This window comes from Rhinopithecus bieti, unplaced genomic scaffold (genome assembly GCF_001698545.2).
Source record: "Rhinopithecus bieti isolate Rb0 unplaced genomic scaffold, ASM169854v2 scaffold_31734, whole genome shotgun sequence".
In the NCBI taxonomy this organism is placed as follows: Eukaryota; Metazoa; Chordata; class Mammalia; order Primates; family Cercopithecidae; genus Rhinopithecus; species Rhinopithecus bieti.
In genome coordinates this window covers 255,544-273,208 of record NW_016813597.1, presented here as the reverse complement: position 1 = coordinate 273,208, position 17,665 = coordinate 255,544, and the positions used below count along the sequence as shown (strand labels likewise).

The following is a 17,665-nucleotide window of genomic DNA, read 5'->3' as shown; positions in this document are numbered from 1 at the left end:
CAGCCTCCCAAGCAGCTGGGACCACATGTGTGTGCGACCATGCCTGGTGAATTTTTGTGTTTTTAGTAGAGACAGAGTTTCACCATATTGGCCAGGCTGGTCTTGAACTCCTCAGGTGATCTACCTGCCTCAGCCTCCCAAAGTGCTGGGAGTACAGGCATCAGCCATGACGCCCAGCCTTATTCGTTTGTTCTTGAAATAGGGTCGCACTGTCTCAACCAGACTGGTTTGCAGTGTTGTGATCATGGCTCACTGCAGCCTCAACCTCCCAAACTCAGAAAATTCTCTGATTTCAGCCTCTCAGGTAGTTGGGTTACAAGTGTGTAGCATCATGCCCTGCCAGTTTTTTTGTATTTTTGGTTGAGACAGGGTTTTGCCACCTTGCTGAGACTGGTCTCAAACTTCTGAGATCCAGTGATCAGCCCACCTTAATCTCCCAAAGTCCTGATATTACATTTCTTTTTATTAAGTAGTTTAATTAATTTATATTTAAAATTATTTCTTAAAATGAAATTATTAGTTTTATTGCTATTGTTTTATGTGTTTGAGTGGTATGTTTTTCCTTATTTACTGTTTTATTGCCTTTTAATTGTATAGTGACAAGCTTGAATTATTTTTTAAATTTTGTTTTGTGTTGTTTCTAGAAATATTATCTTCATAATCAAAACAGCATGAAAATCTGTTTTCATGCTGCTGATAAAGACATACCTCAGACTGGGCAATTTACAAAAGAAAGAGGTTTATTGGTCTTACAGTTTCGTGTGACTGAGGAGTCATCACAATCATGGTGGAAAGTGAAAGGCATGTCCCACGTGGTGGCAGACAAAAGAAAGAGAGCTTGTGCAGGAAAACTGCCTTATAAAGCCTTCAGATTTCATGAGACTTACTCATTATCATGAGAACAGCACAGAAAAGATCTGCCCCCATGATTCAATTACTTGCTACCATGTCCCTTGCACAACATATGGGAATTAAAGATGAGTCTTGGGTTGGGACACGGCTAAACCATATCATGTTAAAAATGGAGTTCACGTAAAACATCTAAAAATTAAAACAATCTATTTTAATCTCATGACAACTTCAATTGAACATAAAATTATACCTCTATATTTTCAGTTTATTAATATTAAAATTTATTTTGTGTATTAACATATTTATGCAGATTTTTATTGTTTTAAATATTCTACAGAAGACCTCTTAAGGGTTTTATGCGTCATCATTATGATAGTAAAGATTTATACATTTGTATATTTACATTTAATAGAGAGCTTTATTTTTATGTATGGTTTTATGATGCTGTCCAGTATTATTTTATTTTTAAACAAAGTTGACTCATTTTACCTTCTTTTTTTTTTGTTGTTGTTGTTGTTGAGACAGAGTTTCCCTCTGTTGCCCAGAGGCTGGAGTGCAGTGGCGCATTCTGGGCTCACTGCAAGCTCCGCCTTCTGGGTTCACACCATTCTCCTGCCTCAGCCTCCGGAGTAGCTGGGACTGCAGGCGCCCCCCACCACGCCCAGCTAATTTTTTTTTTTTTTGTATTTTTAGTAGAAACAGGGTTTCACCATATTAGCCAGGATGGTCTGGATCTCCTGACCTCGGCCTCCCAAAGTGCTGGGATTACAGGCGTGAGCCACCGCGCCTTGGCCCATTTCTTTTTTCTTTTTTTTGAGACCAAATCTGACTCTGTTGCCCAGGCTGGAGTGTAGTGGTGCGATCTCGGCTCACTGCAACCTCCACCTCTCGGATTCACACCATTCTCCTGCCTCAGCCTCTGGAGTAGCTGGGACTATGGGCGTCCACCACCATGCCTGGCTAATGTTTTGTATTTTTAGTAGAAACAGGGTTTCACCGTGTTCACCAGGATAGTCTCGATTTTCTGACCTTGTGATCCTCCTGCCTTGGCCTCCCAAAGTGCTGGGATTACAGGCGTGAGNTTTTTTTTTTTTTTTTTTTTTTTTGAGACAAAGTCTGACTCTGTTGCCCAGGCTGGAGTGTAGTGGTGCGATCTCGGCTCACTGCAACCTCCGCCTCTCGGGTTCACACCATTCTCCTGCCTCAGCCTCTGGAGTAGCTGGGACTACGGGCGTCCACCACCATGCCTGGCTAATGTTTTGTATTTTTAGTAGAAACAGGGTTTCACCGTGTTCGCCAGGATAGTCTCGATTTTCTGACCTTGTGATCCTCCCGCCTCGGCCTCCCAAAGTGCTGGGATTACAGGCGTGAGCCACCGCGCCCGGCATGCAGAGTCTCAGCTGTATTACTCAGGCTGATCTGAGTCTCCTGGTCTTTAGTGTTGTGACAGCTTTGGCCTCCTAAAACTGTAGAATTACAGGTATAAGCCACAGTGCCTGGCCACCATGTAGCATTTTTTTGTAGAACTGTGCTAGTGGTGATGAACTCCCTCACCTTTTATTTTGGAAATTTTTAATTTTCATCTTATTCTTAAAGGGAAATAAATTTAAATCAAATATTCTTGGTTACAATTTTTTTCTTTTATTACATCAAAATTTGGGAAGTTCTCACCCTTTATCTTAAAGTAACCACTGTATTATTTTTTTCCCATATTCTTCTAAGATTCCCTTAATGAATATATTGATCTACTTGATGGTATCTAATTAAATTTTACATTCCATGTTTTAATTTTGTTTTGCAATTTTATATTTTTGTGTTATATATTCTAGCATGTGCCACCACACATCCGTTATTTGTGTTTTGATTTTGTAGTATATATCATAATTGTGCATGACAATATGTAACTTTGTACAATTTAAGACAATGTGGAGAAAAATCAAATATGAATCAGCCATATGTTTTTTTCCAGTGGAATTATTTCTATGTTTGTTTGCCTGTGTAAATGTTATCCTTATTTTTTGTTGTTGTTGTTGTTGTGTTTTTTTTTTTTTCTGAGACAGAGTTTTGCTCTTGTTGACCAGGCTGGAGTGCGGTGTCCTGATCTCGGCTCACCGCAACCTCTGCCTTCCAGGTTCAAGTGATTTTCCTGCCTCAGCCTCCCGAGTAGCTGGGATTACAGGTGCCCACCACCACACCTGACTAATTTTTGTATTTTTAGTAGAGATAGTTTACCACGTTGGCCAGACTGGTCTCAAACTCTTGACCTCTTGATCCTCCCTTTTCAACCTCCCAAAGTGATTACAGGTGTGAGCCACCGCACCTGGCTACCCTTGTTGTTGTTGTTTTAATTACTTGTATATTTGTCGTTTAGGTTTGTTGTGAATGGTTTTCTAATCCTGTGTAGATGAGTACTCATAAAATTCTTGTAATTTCAACATCCTATTTATGAATCTATATGATTTTTGTTGGGAGAAACACTTTTGGATTTGAATATAATTTATAACTATCATAACTGTATCACTTTTGGGTGTTATTGTTTACTTGTCAAAAAAATAACAAAATTTACCACAAAATATTTTTAAATACTCAGTTTAGTCATATTAATTATCTTGACATTGCCATGCAACACATTGCTAAAATGTTTTTATGTTGCAAAGTTAAATCTTAATACATATTGATTACCAATTGTTTCTTTTTTTTTTTTCTTTTTTGAGGTGGAGTCTTGCTCTGTCACCCAGGCTGAAGTGCAGTGGCGCCATCTCAGCTCGCTGCAACCTCCACCTCCCAGGTTCAAGTGATTCTCGTGCCTCAGCCTCCTGAGTAGCTCAGATTACAGGTGCCCACCATCATGCCTGGCTAATTTTTTATTAGAGATGGGGTTTCACCATGTTGGTCAGGCTCGTTTTAAACTCCTGACTTTAGGTGATCCACCTGCTTGGGTCTCTCAAAGTGCTCGGATTACAGGTGTGAGCCATCATGCCTGGCCCCAATTTTTTCTGTTTTATGGCACTTTGTGAACACCACTCTGTTCTTTGTTTCTAAGAGTGTAACTCCTTCATGTATCTCATACAATCTGTCTTTTTGTGGCTGGCTAATTTCATTTTGCATAATGCCATCAACATTTATCTTTACAGTTGGTACAGTATTTCTTGCTTTTGAAGACTGAGTAATATTTCAGAATTTTTATATTTCAAATTATGTCTACTGAATGATTTGGTGAAAGAAATTTGCATTGCTTTTACCTATTGGCTTGCAGTAACAATGCTGCAATAATTATGAGTATGTAAATGACTCCTTATATGACCGTGTATGTGAACGTTTATATATGTGCTGCATTCTATTTTATTAGTCTACTTTTTCACCTTTATACTCATACCAAATTGTTTTAATTCTGTAGCTTTGTAGTGTGTTTTAATCAAGAACTTTAATGTCTGCAGCATTGTTTCTTTTATTTTTTGAAGATTTTTGGGTACTTTATTGTCTCTTGCGATTCTGTATACTTTTGGGGTTGCTGTTCCTGTTTCTTCAAAATGCAATGAGAAATTTGAAAACATTGCATTAAGTCTGTGGATTGCATTGAGCAGGATGGACCTTTTCACAATATTAACTATTTCCACCTTTGTATAAAAGCACACTCAAGGGTGTGTTGTTTAATTTCTATGTATTTGTAAATTTTTCAGTTTTTCTCTCTTATTGTTGGATACTCATACTCCGTTTTACTCATAGAGAGTAGTTCATAGAAGTTTACTTTTAAAAATTTTGGTAAGACTTCCTTTTTGGCTTAAGATGTGGTTTATCAAGGAAAATGTATGAGCTATTGAGAAGGGTGTGTATTCTGATGTTGTTGAGGAGTGTTCTCCATAACTCTGGAATAATTGTTTTATACCGCCTTTAAGTAGTCTGTTTGCTTATTAACATTCTTTCTTATTTTACTTTTATTGCAGAAAGTGTGGTATTAAAATATCTTGCTATAATTATATTGCTTTCTGTGTGTTTCTTCCATTCTGTCAATATTTGCTTTATATATTTGGAACCCTAATGTGAGACACACACACACACACACACATACACACAACACAGCACATTCTTCATAGGTTTCGCAGTGATATAAATCTATATTTTTTTGGATGTGCGCTTCTTTGTTTCTTTTGGAGTTTTATAATTAATGTACATTTATAATAATTTATAATTTTTTTTCAGCTTAAAGATGTAGCTTGTGTAAGATTATATTGACTGTTTCTTGGCTCTCCTTTGATATAATATTTTTCATGGAATGTCTACTTTCTTCCTGCCTCTTCTAGCTTTTTTTTATCATTCAGATTTGCAGCTGACTCGTGTAGAAAGGCAAGATTGATATCTGGTTTAAAATAATTTAATAAACTATTTATTGAAAGTATGTTCTCTAATTTAAAAGTAATTTTATATATATTCTTAAATATATTCTGAATATAAGAAAGATTGTTACTTATTAGTATTTTTATTTGATCCTTCCATCCCTTGTCCTTTATTCTCTTTCGCATCTTTGTGTCTTTTTGATATTTGTATTTGATAAGGCTTTCAAGCTTGTTTGTGTATTTATTACCAAATGGATTTTTGTGGTACCTTGGGGTGTTATCAGCATAATCTCTTAAAAGATACAACAACATATTTTTAGATCTGGTAAATAAACTTAAGTTTGTTATACAAAAATTTGTTCCTTATTTATCACGCTTCCTTCAAATTTGTTCATTTATGATGTTGTTAATGTATCTTTTTTATATTGTATATTCTACATTAATGAATATTTATGAATTGATTTCTATGGGCTTTATCCTTCAAAATTTCAGAGAATATGATTAAAAAGTTTTCTGGCAGCCACTAGGGTAATGCTAAGAATTTCTACTTTGTGTATTTTCATATTTTTTCGCCAGAAAATCATATATTATTTATTTTATTTTTTTTTAAAAAATCTATGGTATGTTTCAGTAAGAAGTGAACTGTTTTCAGCACCTTTTATCGTAGGGCATATGCATGCTTCCAATATACTTTTTAGAATTGGTTACTTTGGAAGGTGTTTACTTTTTTTATTTGGGCGTGACAGATTCAACTGATGGTTATTATTTCTCAATTTAATTGATAGCTATTTTTTTTTTCCCACAATTTTTTCATGAGCTACATTCAACATCAGTTCGCTTATGGCTCTGAATAATTTTGTTAAAATTAGTTCACTGATTATCTCATAAGAGTTTATTGTTGTTAAATGGCACATCCACTTCTTTTCTTTTTTTTTTTTTTTTTTTTTTTTTTGGAGACAGAGTCTCACTGTATCCCTCAGCCAGGCTGGAGTGTAGTGGTGCGACATGAGCTCACTGCAATCTCCACTTGCCGGGTTCAAGTGGTTCTCCAGCCTCAGCTTCCTGAGTAGCTGGGATTACAGGCATGCACCACTACGCCTGGCTAATTTTTGTAGTTTTAGTAGAGATGGGGTTTCACCATGTTGGTCAGGTTGGTCTCAAACTCCTGACCTCAGATGATCAGCCCACCTCAGGCTCCCAAAGTGCCTGGATTACCGGTGTGAGCCACCGTGCCTGACCTGGCACATCAGTTTTATCTTGCAGCTTCAAAGATAATCTTTTTGTCTGTGACTTTTGAAATTGTGCTTATGTATGTGTTTGTAATAAATATCTTTTTCTTATTCTAGTTTGTTTGTTGAGCTTTTTTATTTTGCATCTTTTTTTTTTTTTTTACTTTCAGGATCTGTCAGTTTTTTGGTGTATATTTTATCTCCACAATTTCTGTTTTTTGATATCTTAAATATTTTTTATTCTCATCCTAATTTTTCTAATTTTCCATAGTTGTCTCTGTTCCTATTTTAATCAGTATTCAGTTTATTACCAAATATTAAAATTAATGTATACATCTTTTTTATGGTTTCAGAAAATTTTATGATATTTTTGGTGGGATTGTATTGCCCTATTTTGTATATATTATAATCTTTGATTGAGATTTGGACTTTAAAAAAAGCTTCTTGTCAAAATCTTCATAATGTAGCTTTGTCCTGGCATATTCTGAAAATAATTTTCTTGGCTGTTGATTATGGGAGTTCCTTAAACATGTTCTTAGGATATGTGTTGTCTGAAATTTTGTGTTTATTCTTTAGTTAAGAGAGTTTACTCATGTTACTTTGTAGAGTCAGTCATCATTTGCTACACCTGTTCCATATCTGTGGTACTGCAGTCTGTCTGCTGCTGTAACATTTTTCTTTGGTCTCAGCAGACTCAAACTCTCATTCCAAAATATACCACCATTTCTTTCAGTGCTTTATGTCATGAGAGACAGAAACCAGTGTCAAGAAAAACCACTAAAAGCCAGAAATGACAATGAATGTGCCAGTATTTTACCTTTCTTTTAAAACAGAAACCAAGAGTTGGCAATTTAGTTGTAAAGGCACTATGTTATAGTGGGAACCAGGAAAAGATGTGTTGAGTAAATTTAACAAACTTTTCTTTTTCTTCCACGTGTTTCTTTTGCATTGTGCTCACCTGGGACACTGCACACACTTGACTCATTTATAACTTTTCCACAGATGTATTTTGGTCTGTATATTTTTGTTACATTTATGTCTATGAAAGAATTAGGGTCTGTGGTATTTTGCAGTGCCATCTTGTTTATGTAGTTTGTATAATTTTATAGGTAAGATTTTAAAACTATATTCATCTGAGTCTAGTAAATGGAGTAATTTATTTATGTATTTATTTTTTCAGGTATATGTCCTCATTTTGCTCAAGACCTTTGGCCAGAGCAGGGCATGGATGATTCTTTTCAAAAGTAATACTGAGAAGACATGAAAATATGGACCTGAGAATTTACAGTTAAGAAAAGGCTATAAAAGTGTGGATGAGTGTAAGGTGAACAAAGAAGGTTATAATGCATATAACCAGTGTTTCACAACTGCTCAGAGCAAAGTATTTCAAAGTGATAAATATTTGAAAGTCTTATTTAAATTTTTAAATTCAAACAGACATAAGATAAGACATACTGAAAAGAAATCTTCCAAAGGTAAAAAATGTGTCAAACCATTTTACATGCTTTCACATAAAACCCAACACAAAAGCATTTATCAGAGAGAGATGTCCTACAAATGTAAAGAATGTGGAAAAACCTTTAATTGGTCCTCAGCCCTTAATAATCATAGGAAAATTTATACTGAAGAGAAATCCTACAAATGTGCAGAGTATGGCAAAGCTTCTAAGCAACTGTCAACCCTTACTACACATGAAATAATTCATGCTGGAGAGAAGCTCTACAAATGCGAAGAATGTGGTGAAGCTTTTAATCGACCCTCAAATCTTACTACACATAAGATAATTCATACTGGAGAGAAACTTTACAAGTGTGAAGAATGTGGCAAAGCATTTTTCTGGTCCTCAACCCTTACTGAACATAAGAGAATTCATACTAGAAAGAAACCCTACAAGTGTGAAGAATGTGGCAAAGCATTTATATGGTCCTCAACCCTAACTAGACATAAGAGGATGCACACTGGAGAGAAACCTTACAAATGTGAAGAATGTGGCAAAGCTTTTAGCCAATCCTCAACCCTTACTACACATAAGATAATTCACACAGGAGAGAAACGCTACAAATGTTTAGAATGTGGCAAAGCTTTTAAGCAACTCTCAACTCTTACTACACATAAAATAATTCATGTTGGAGAGAAACTCTACAAATGTGAAGAATGTGGCAAAGGTTTTAATCGATCTTCAAATCTTACTACACATAAGATAATTCATACTGGAGAGAAACCTTACAAGTGTGAAGAATGTGGCAAAGCTTTTATCTGGTCCTCAACCCTTACTAAACATAAGAGAATTCATACTAGAGAGAAACCCTACAAATGTGAAGAATGTGGCAAGACATTTATTTGGTCCTCAACCCTAACTAGACATAAGAGGATGCACACTGGAGAGAAACCCTACAGATGTGAAGAATGTGGCAAAGCTTTTAGCCAATCCTCAACCCTTACTACGCATAAGATAATTCATACTGGAGAGAAACCCTACAAATGTGAAGAATGTGGCAAAGCCTTTAACTGGTCCTCAACTCTTACTAAACATAAGATAATTCATACTGAAGAGAAACCCTACCAATGTGAGAAATGTGGCAAAGCCTTTAAGCAGTCTTCAATCCTTACTAACCATAAGAGAATTCATACTGGAGAGAAACCCTACAAATGTGAAGAATGTGGCAAATCTTTTAGCCGGTCTTCAACTTTTACTAAACATAAGGTAATTCATACTGGAGTAAAACCCTACAAATGTGAAGAATGTGGCAAAGCCTTTTTCTGGTCCTCAACCCTAACTAAACATAAGAGAATTCATACTGGAGAGCAACCCTCCAAATGGGGAAAATGTGGCAAAGCCGTTAACCAGCCCTCACACCTCACCACAGATAGGATAACTCATATTGGAGAGAAATATTACAAGTATGAATAATGTGCCAAAGCCTATAAAAGTCCTCAATTCTTAATAGATATAAGATTATTCATACTGGAGAGAAACTACAAACCTGAGAGAGGTGCTGATGCTTTTGACAATACCTCAAACTTTAAAGAAAATCATTCTGCTGAAAAATCCTAGAAATGTGAAGAATGTGACAAAGCCTTTAAATGATTGTCACACTTGATTGTAGGTAAGATAATAAATACTGGAGAAAACCACCAGTGTGAACAATGTGGCCAAGCTTCGAACCAATGCTCACACCTTATTGCACAGGAAAGCATTTATACTTGAGAACAAATGTACAAATATAGGCAAAGTAAAAAAGCCATTAATGCCTGCCTACATCTTACTCAAAATCATAGAGTTCATACTAAATAAAAGCATTAAAATATACTCTCAGAAGATCAGAAAATATGTCTTTATAGAAGAGTATTTATTTTGAAAAAGCACTACAAATATGAAGAGGATTGTAATATCTTTACTTGCATCACAGATCTTATTGTACACATTTTGTACTAGAGAAAAACCCTCAGGCAGTTGTTAAAATTTTGTTGAACATCAGGGAGTTTATATTGAAGAAAACCCTGCAAGTGTAATGAATTTGGAAAACATTTTTTCAAAACTACAAATTACAAACCACCGAGGTGTTCATCTAAAATATTTTTGTAGATGCATTAAATATGAAAGATATTCAATCCAAAATTAAGTCTATGAGTATATCAGGGAACAATTCACAGTAGAAATATCTAGGGTGCTCAAACATTAGACATTACACTAAATGAGTGCTGAGTGTAGAAAATAATACAAACTAAAATTTGTGTAAACATTTTTGTATATAATTTTACATTCAAAGTACTTTTTAAAAAAATACAGATTTTTAAAAAAGTGAATAATGTGCTAAACTCTTTAAATTACTTCATGCTGTTTCATCATTCCTAGTGTATTCACATGTGAAAGCATGTGACTAATTGTTGCTGCATAAAATATATGAGATTCTTTTTTATTAGGCATTATTTATGATCTTTTCTATGAAAAGATAAGGACATTAAAATGTAAGATGCATGATGAAAATTTAAGTAGAGAGGCTCTTTGTGGTTAAGTTATAATGAGTGATGCATGAGGTAGGTGTTCATTATTATGAATGAAAAATATTCTTAATTTTAGTTGTTATATGTTATTAATTGTACTTCTATGGAATAATATGCAGTATATTTTTAAATTATAAATTATGTGTGAACTTCGCTTTTCAATTCAACATTTTTAACATTAGTTAAATACTATTGTGAATTCAATGAAGTGTTCTTATGCCACTAACATTAACCTATTCCACCTTACTCAAGGGTGTAGGTAAAAGATGATAACAGTACACTATTTTGTAAGATAATGGACTGACATCTCTAGCAATCTTTTTTGCCAGTGACTTTAAATTGCCAATAAGTTAAAGAATATTCTTCCTATGGGTTAAATTTTTATTCTTATTTTCAGATTTAAATTTATTTTCTTAATTTTGTGGATACATAATATGTGTATATATGTATGCCATATATGGTATATTTTGATGCAGGCATACTGTATATAATAATCACATTAGAGGAAATGAGATATCCATTACCTCTAGCATTTATTCTTTTATTACAAGCAATTCAATTCTACTGTTTTAGTTATTTTTAAATTTACAATTGTTATTGACTACAGGGTCATTTTTATGGTCATAATAAAAAATTATATACAAACGTAAAATCCATACATTCCTGAGTTCTGAATAAATATTTTTAAAATTTTTAATATATTTTTCTTTGAGCATGTGGCCTCTGCCTGCAAGCACATATGGACTCTTAGAATTGATTTACATAAAATTAAATATATATACATCTGTTAAAGATAAACCTTAGGTGTAAATAAATTATGGATTAAGTATATTTGTGTGAGTACAGGTTTGAAAGTTTTCAGCAGCAAAAAGCAACATTGGAACAAAATAAATTATTTTAATGAAGTGTCTAATTTACTAGAAAACAAAAATTTTCAAAAATGCTGAAACCAAATTTATGCTATTTGCTTTGTGTTGAATTTATTACTGTACAGTCTTTGGGCTTATGATTCAGAATCTCCCCATGCGAATTCTATGTTTTAACTTGACTGGTACTCATGCTAGACCCACAACTTTGTTTTTTTTGTTACTTGTTTGCTTGTTTGTTTGTTTATCTATTTATTTTTGAGACAGAATCTTGCTCTGTCACCAAGGCTGAAGTTCAATGGTGCGATCTTGGCTCACTGTAATCTCTGCCTTTTACGTTCAAGCAATTCTCCTGCCTCAGCCTCCCATGTAGCTGGGATTACAGGTGCCCGCCACCATGCCCAGCTAATTTTTGTATTTTTAGTAGAGATGAGGTTTCACCATGTTGGTCAGGCTGGTCTTCAACTCCTGACTTTAGGTGATCCACCCACCTTGGCCTCTGAAAGTCCTGGGATTACAGGCGTGAGCCACTATGCCTGACCTATGTAATAGTTTTAGAAGTATTATGTGAGCTGGTCTGTAATTATAAGACTATATATATTTTTTAATTTTGCTGTTCCTTAAGTTATTGAGGTACCTGTGGTATTTGGTTAGATGAATAAGTTCTTAAGTGGTGACCTGTGAGATCCTGGTGCAACCATCATCTGAGCAGGAAACACTCCACCATATAAGTTGTCTTTTATCTCCCCCCCCACCACCCTTTCCCTAAAGTCCCCAAAGTTCATTGTATAATTCTTATGCTTTTGTGTCCTCATAGCTTATCTCCCACATATCAGTGAGAACATATGATGTTTGGTTTTCCATTCCTGAGTTACTTCACTTAGAATTACAGTCTCTAGTTTCATCCAGGTCATTGCAAATGCTGTTAATTCATTCCTTTTTGTGGTTGAGTAGTAGTCCGGTGTGTGTGTGTGTGTGTGTGTGTGTGTGTGTGTGTGTCCACTCATTGATTGCTGGGCTTTTCAGTTGGTTCTGTGATTTTTTTAGTTTCGGATTGTGCTGCTAGAAACATGCATGTGCAAGTATCTTCTTCAAATAATGACTAGTTTTTCTCTGGATAGATACCCAGTAGTGGGCTTGCTGGATCAAATACTAGTTCTACTTTTAGTTCTTTAAGGAATATCATCCACACTGTTTTTCATAGCAACTGTACTAGTGTACATTCCCAACAGCAGTGTAGAAGTTGTTTGAAATGTTTGTTCCTTAGTGCCATAAAGAAATAGCACTTGAACATAAATTTAATTTGTTTAATAAGGCCATTTTTACTTCCAGCAGAAAGTGCACACTCACCAGCAGTTTTGCCATGAGAGTACAACGAACAAAGGAGACAGGGTCATTTATAACCTGACGCTTCCACCCTACTGCTGTGTCTGGTTTCCGTTGGCTGGAATGGGACCTCACATTCTGTATTTGTCCTGATTAGCTAGCAACTTAGAAGTTTTTAAAAGAGGCAAAGGTAAAGGAGAACAAAGAAAGGAGTGAGTAACTTGTGGAATGCTAAGAAAGGTAAAACCACTTTTAAATAAGGAGGAGGAACAGGCTATGACCTAATGCTTGCGTGGACCACTATAAGCATGCCAGGGCAAATATTTAGGAGTACAAGTCTTTGAATAAATTTTGCTTCTAAGAAAAGTTACCATTTATTCCTAATTAGATGGGGGGAAAAAACTTTGAAGAGGAACCTCTACGTTACTTTTTACAAAGTGTTCCCTAATCACCACATCCATGTCAACATCTACAGTCTTTTGATCTTTTGATTATGACCATTCTTGCAGGAATAAGGTGGTTTTGCATTGTGGTTTTGATTTTCATTTCCCTGATCATTAGTGATGTTGAGCATTTTTTCATATGTTTGTTGTCCATTTGTATATCTTCTTTTGAGAATTGTCTTTAGCACAGTATTTGATTTTTTTTTTTTTCTCACTAATTTGAGTTCCTTGTAGATTCTGGATATTAGTCCTTTGTCAGATGTACAGATTGTGAAGATTTTCTCCCACTCTGTGAGTTGTCTGTTTATTGTTCCTTTTGCCATGCAAAAGCTCTTTATTTAATTAAGTCCCAGCTATTTATCTTTGTTTATACTGCATTTGCTTTTGGGTTTTTGGTCATGAAATTTTTGCCTAGCCAATGTCTAGAAGGTTTTTTCCATTGTTATCTTCCAGAATTTTTATAGTTTCAGGTCTTAGGTTTAAGTCCTTAATCCATCTTGAGTTGATTTTTTTATATATATATAAGGTGAGAGATGAGGATCCGGTTTTATTCTCCTACTGTGACTAGCCAATTATCCCAACACCATTTGTTGAAATGGGTGTCTTTTCCCCACTTTATGTATTTTTACTTTTTTGAAGATTGCTTGGCTGTAATTATTTCACTTTATTGCTGGGTTCTCTGTTCCATTGTTGTGTGTGTCTATACCAATACCATGCTGTTTTGGAGACTATGATTTTGTAGTATAGTTTGAAATCAGGTAGTGTGGTGGCTCCAGATTTGTTTTTTGCTTCATTTTTCTTTGGCTTTGTGGGCCCTTTTTTGGTTCCATATGAATTTTAGAATTATTTTTTCTAACTCTGTGAAGAATGATGGTAGTATTTTGATGAGAGTTGTGCTGAATTTGTAAGATTGCTTTTGGCAGTATGGTCATTTTCACAATATTGATTCTACCCATCCTTGAGCATGGAATGTGTTTCTATTTGTTCGTATCATCTATGATTTCTTTCAGTAGTGTTTTGTAGTTTTCCTTTTAGAGGTCTTTTGACTCCTTCATTAGGTATATTTCTAAGTTTTCTTTTCTTTTTTTCAGCTATTGTAAAAGGGGAGTTCTTGATTTAATTCTCCATTTGGTTTCTGTTGGTGAATAAAAGAGCTACTGATTTGTGTACATTAATCTTGTATCCAGAAACTTTGCTGAATTCTTTTATCAGTTGTAGGAGCCTTCTGNTGTGAAGAATGATGGTAGTATTTTGATGAGAGTTGTGCTGAATTTGTAGATTGCTTTTGGCAGTATGGTCATTTTCACAATATTGATTCTACCCATCCTTGAGCATGGAATGTGTTTCTATTTGTTCGTGTCATCTATGATTTCTTTCAGTGGTGTTTTGTAGTTTTCCTTTTAGAGGTCTTTTGACTCCTTCATTAGGTATATTTCTAAGTTTTCTTTTCTTTTTTTCAGCTATTGTAAAAGGGGAGTTCTTGATTTAATTCTCCATTTGGTTTCTGTTGGTGAATAAAAGAGCTACTGATTTGTGTACATTAATCTTGTATCCAGAAACTTTGCTGAATTCTTTTATCAGTTGTAGGAGCCTTCTGGAGGAGTCCTTAGGCTTTTCGAGGTAAATTATCATATCATCAGCAACCAGGGACAGTTTGACTTCCTGTTTACTGACTTGGATGCCCTTTATTTCTTTTTCTGGTCTGATTACTCTGGAGGACGTCCGGGACTATGTTGGGGAGGACGTCCAGGACTATGCTGGTGAGAGTGGGCATCCTAGTCTTGTTTCCATTCTCAGAGAGAATGCTTTCAACTTTTCCTCATTCAGTATTATGTTGGCTGTGGGTTTGTTTTAGATTGTTTTTATTACCTTAAGCTGTTCCTTGTATGCCAACTTTGCTAAGAGGTTTTGTTTGTTTGTTTTGACAGAGTTTTGCTCTTGTTGCCCAGGCTGGAGTGCAATGGCATGATCTCGGCTCACCACACCTCTGCCTCCTGGGTTCAAACGATTCTCCTGTCTTAGCCTCCCAAGTAGCTAAGATTACAGGCACATGTCACCATGCCCGGCTAATTTTTGTACTTTTAGTAGAGACGAGGTTTCATCATATTGGTCAGGCTGGTCTTGAACTCCTGACGTCAGGTGATCTGCCTGCCTCTGCCTCCCAAAGTGCTGGGATTACAGGCGTGAGCCACCGTGTGCCAGACCAAGCTGAGGGTTTTACTTACAAAGGGATGCTGGATTTTGTTGAATGCTTTTTCTGCATCTATTGAGATGATCATGCTATTTTTGTTTTCAGTTCCATTTTTGTGGTGTATCACATTTGTTGACTTGTGTGTGTCAGACCATCCCTGCATCCCTGGTATGAAACTCACTTTATCATGGTGGATTATCTTTTTGACATGTTGGATTCGGTTAGCTAGTATTTTTTTAAGGATTTTAGCATCAATGTTTATCAAGGATATTGGGCTGCAGTTTTCTTTCATAGTTGTGTCTTTTCCTGATTTTGGTACTAGGGTGATGCTGACTTAATAGAATGAATTAGGGAGAGTTCCTTATTTCTCTATCTGGTGGAATAGTGTCAAGAAGATTGGTACCAATTCTTTGAATGTCTGGTAGAATTCTGCTTTGAATCCATCTGGTCCTGGACTTTTTATTGGTAATTTTTTAAATTACAATTTTAATCTCACTGCTTGTTATTGGTCTGTTCAGGGTATCTAGTTCTTCCTGATTTAAGCTAGGAGGGTTGCATTTTTACAAGAATTCTTCTCTTCTAGGTTTTCTAATTTATGTGTGTAGAGGTGTTCATAGTAGTCTTGAATGATTTTTTGTATTTCAGTGGTGTCAGTTATAATATCTCCTGTTTCATTTCTCAGTGAGGTTATTTGGATTTTCTCTCTTTTCTTGCTTAATCTTGCTAGTGGTCTATCAATTTTATTTATATTTTCAAAGAAGCAGCTTTTTGTTTCATTTATCTTTTGTATTTTTTTGTTTCAATTTCATTTAGTTCTGCTCTGATCTTGGTTATTTTCTTTTTTTCTTCTGGATTTGGGTTCGGGTTGTTCTTGTTTCTCTAGTTTCTTGTGGTGTGACCTAAGATTGTCTGTTTGTGCTCTTTCAGACTTTTTGATGTAAGCATTTAGGGCTATGAACTTTCCTTTTAGCACCACCTTAGCTGTGTCCCAGAGGTTTTGATAGGTTGTGTCATTATTGTCATTCGGTTTGAAGAATTTCTTAATTTTCATATTGATTTGGTTTTTGCCCCAGTGCTTATTCAGGAGCAGCTTATTTAATTTCCGTATATTTACGTGGTTTTGAAGTTTCCTTTGGGAGTTGATTTCCAGTTTTATTCCACTGTGGTCTGAGAGAGTGCTTGGATATAATTTCAATTTTCTTAAATGGTTGAGGCTCATTTTATAACCTATCATATGGTCTGTCTTGGAGAAAGTTCCATACACTGTTGAGTAGAATGTGTGTTCTGTAGTTGTTGAATGAAATGTTTTATATATATATCTGTTAAGTCCATTTTTTTCCAGGGTATAGTTTAAATCCACTGTTTCTTTGTTGACTTTCTGTCTTGATGGCCTGTCTAGTGCTGTCAGTGGAGTTGAAGTTCCCCACTATTACGTTGTTGCTGTCTATCTCATTTCTTAGGTCTGTTATCAATTGTTTTATAAATTTGGGTCCTCCAGTATTAGGTGGATATATGTTTAGGGTTGTGATGTTTTCCTGTTGGACCAGCCATTTACCATTATATAATGCCCCTCTTTGTCTCTTTTAACCACTGTTAAAGTTTGTTTTGTCTTATAAAAGAATAGCTACCCCTGCTTGTTTTTGGTGTCCATTTGCATGAAGCGCCTTTTTCCACCCCTTTAAGTTTATGTGAGTCCTTATGTGTTAGGTGAGTCTCCTGAAGATAGCAGATAGTTGGTTGGTTCTTATCCATTCTGCAGTTCTATTTTAAGTGGAGCATTTAGGCCATTTACATTCAATGTTAATATTGAAATGTATGGTACCACTGCGTTCATTATGCTCTTTGTTGCCCGCATACTTTGGTGATTTGTTTTGTTTTGTTTTTTGGAAATGGAATCTCACTGTGTCACCCAGGCTAGAGTGCAGTGGCGCCATCTTGGTTCACTGCAACTTCGCCTCCCAGGTTCAAGTGATTCTCCTGCCTCAGGCTCCCAAGTAGCTGGGAATAGAGGTGCCCGCAACCACGCATGGCTAACTTTTTTGTACTTAGTAGAGACGGGGATTCACCATATTGGCCAGGCTGGTCCTGAACTCCTGACCTTGTGATCTGCCCACCATAGCCCCCAAAAGTGCTGAGATTACAGGTGTGGACCACTGTGCCTGGCCTTTTTTTGTTTTTCGGTTTGTCATTTTTGTTTTTTGTCTTGTATTTCTGTTTTATAAATCCTGTTTGATTTATGCTGTAAAGAGATTCTGTTTGGATATGTTTCCAGGATTTATTTTATGAACTAGAGTTTCTCTTAGCAGATTTTCTATTAGGGGCCTGGTAATGGTGAATTCTCTCAACATTTGTTTGTCTGAAAATGACTGTATCTTTCCTTATATATGATGCTTGGTTTCATGGGATGGAAAATTCTTGA

At 35.5% G+C, this 17,665-nt stretch overlaps 1 protein-coding gene across 1 annotated transcript; it reads left to right on the top strand.

Annotated features, from left to right (window-relative positions):
- Positions 1-7,598: 7,598 nt before the first annotated feature.
- On the top strand, positions 7,599-11,117 carry LOC108513103 (zinc finger protein 254). Its single transcript, XM_017848742.1, has one exon. The coding sequence runs from the start codon at positions 7,917-7,919 to the stop codon at positions 9,324-9,326; it is 1,410 nt and encodes a 469-aa protein (XP_017704231.1). The 5' UTR covers positions 7,599-7,916; the 3' UTR covers positions 9,327-11,117.
- Positions 11,118-17,665: the final 6,548 nt, after the last annotated feature.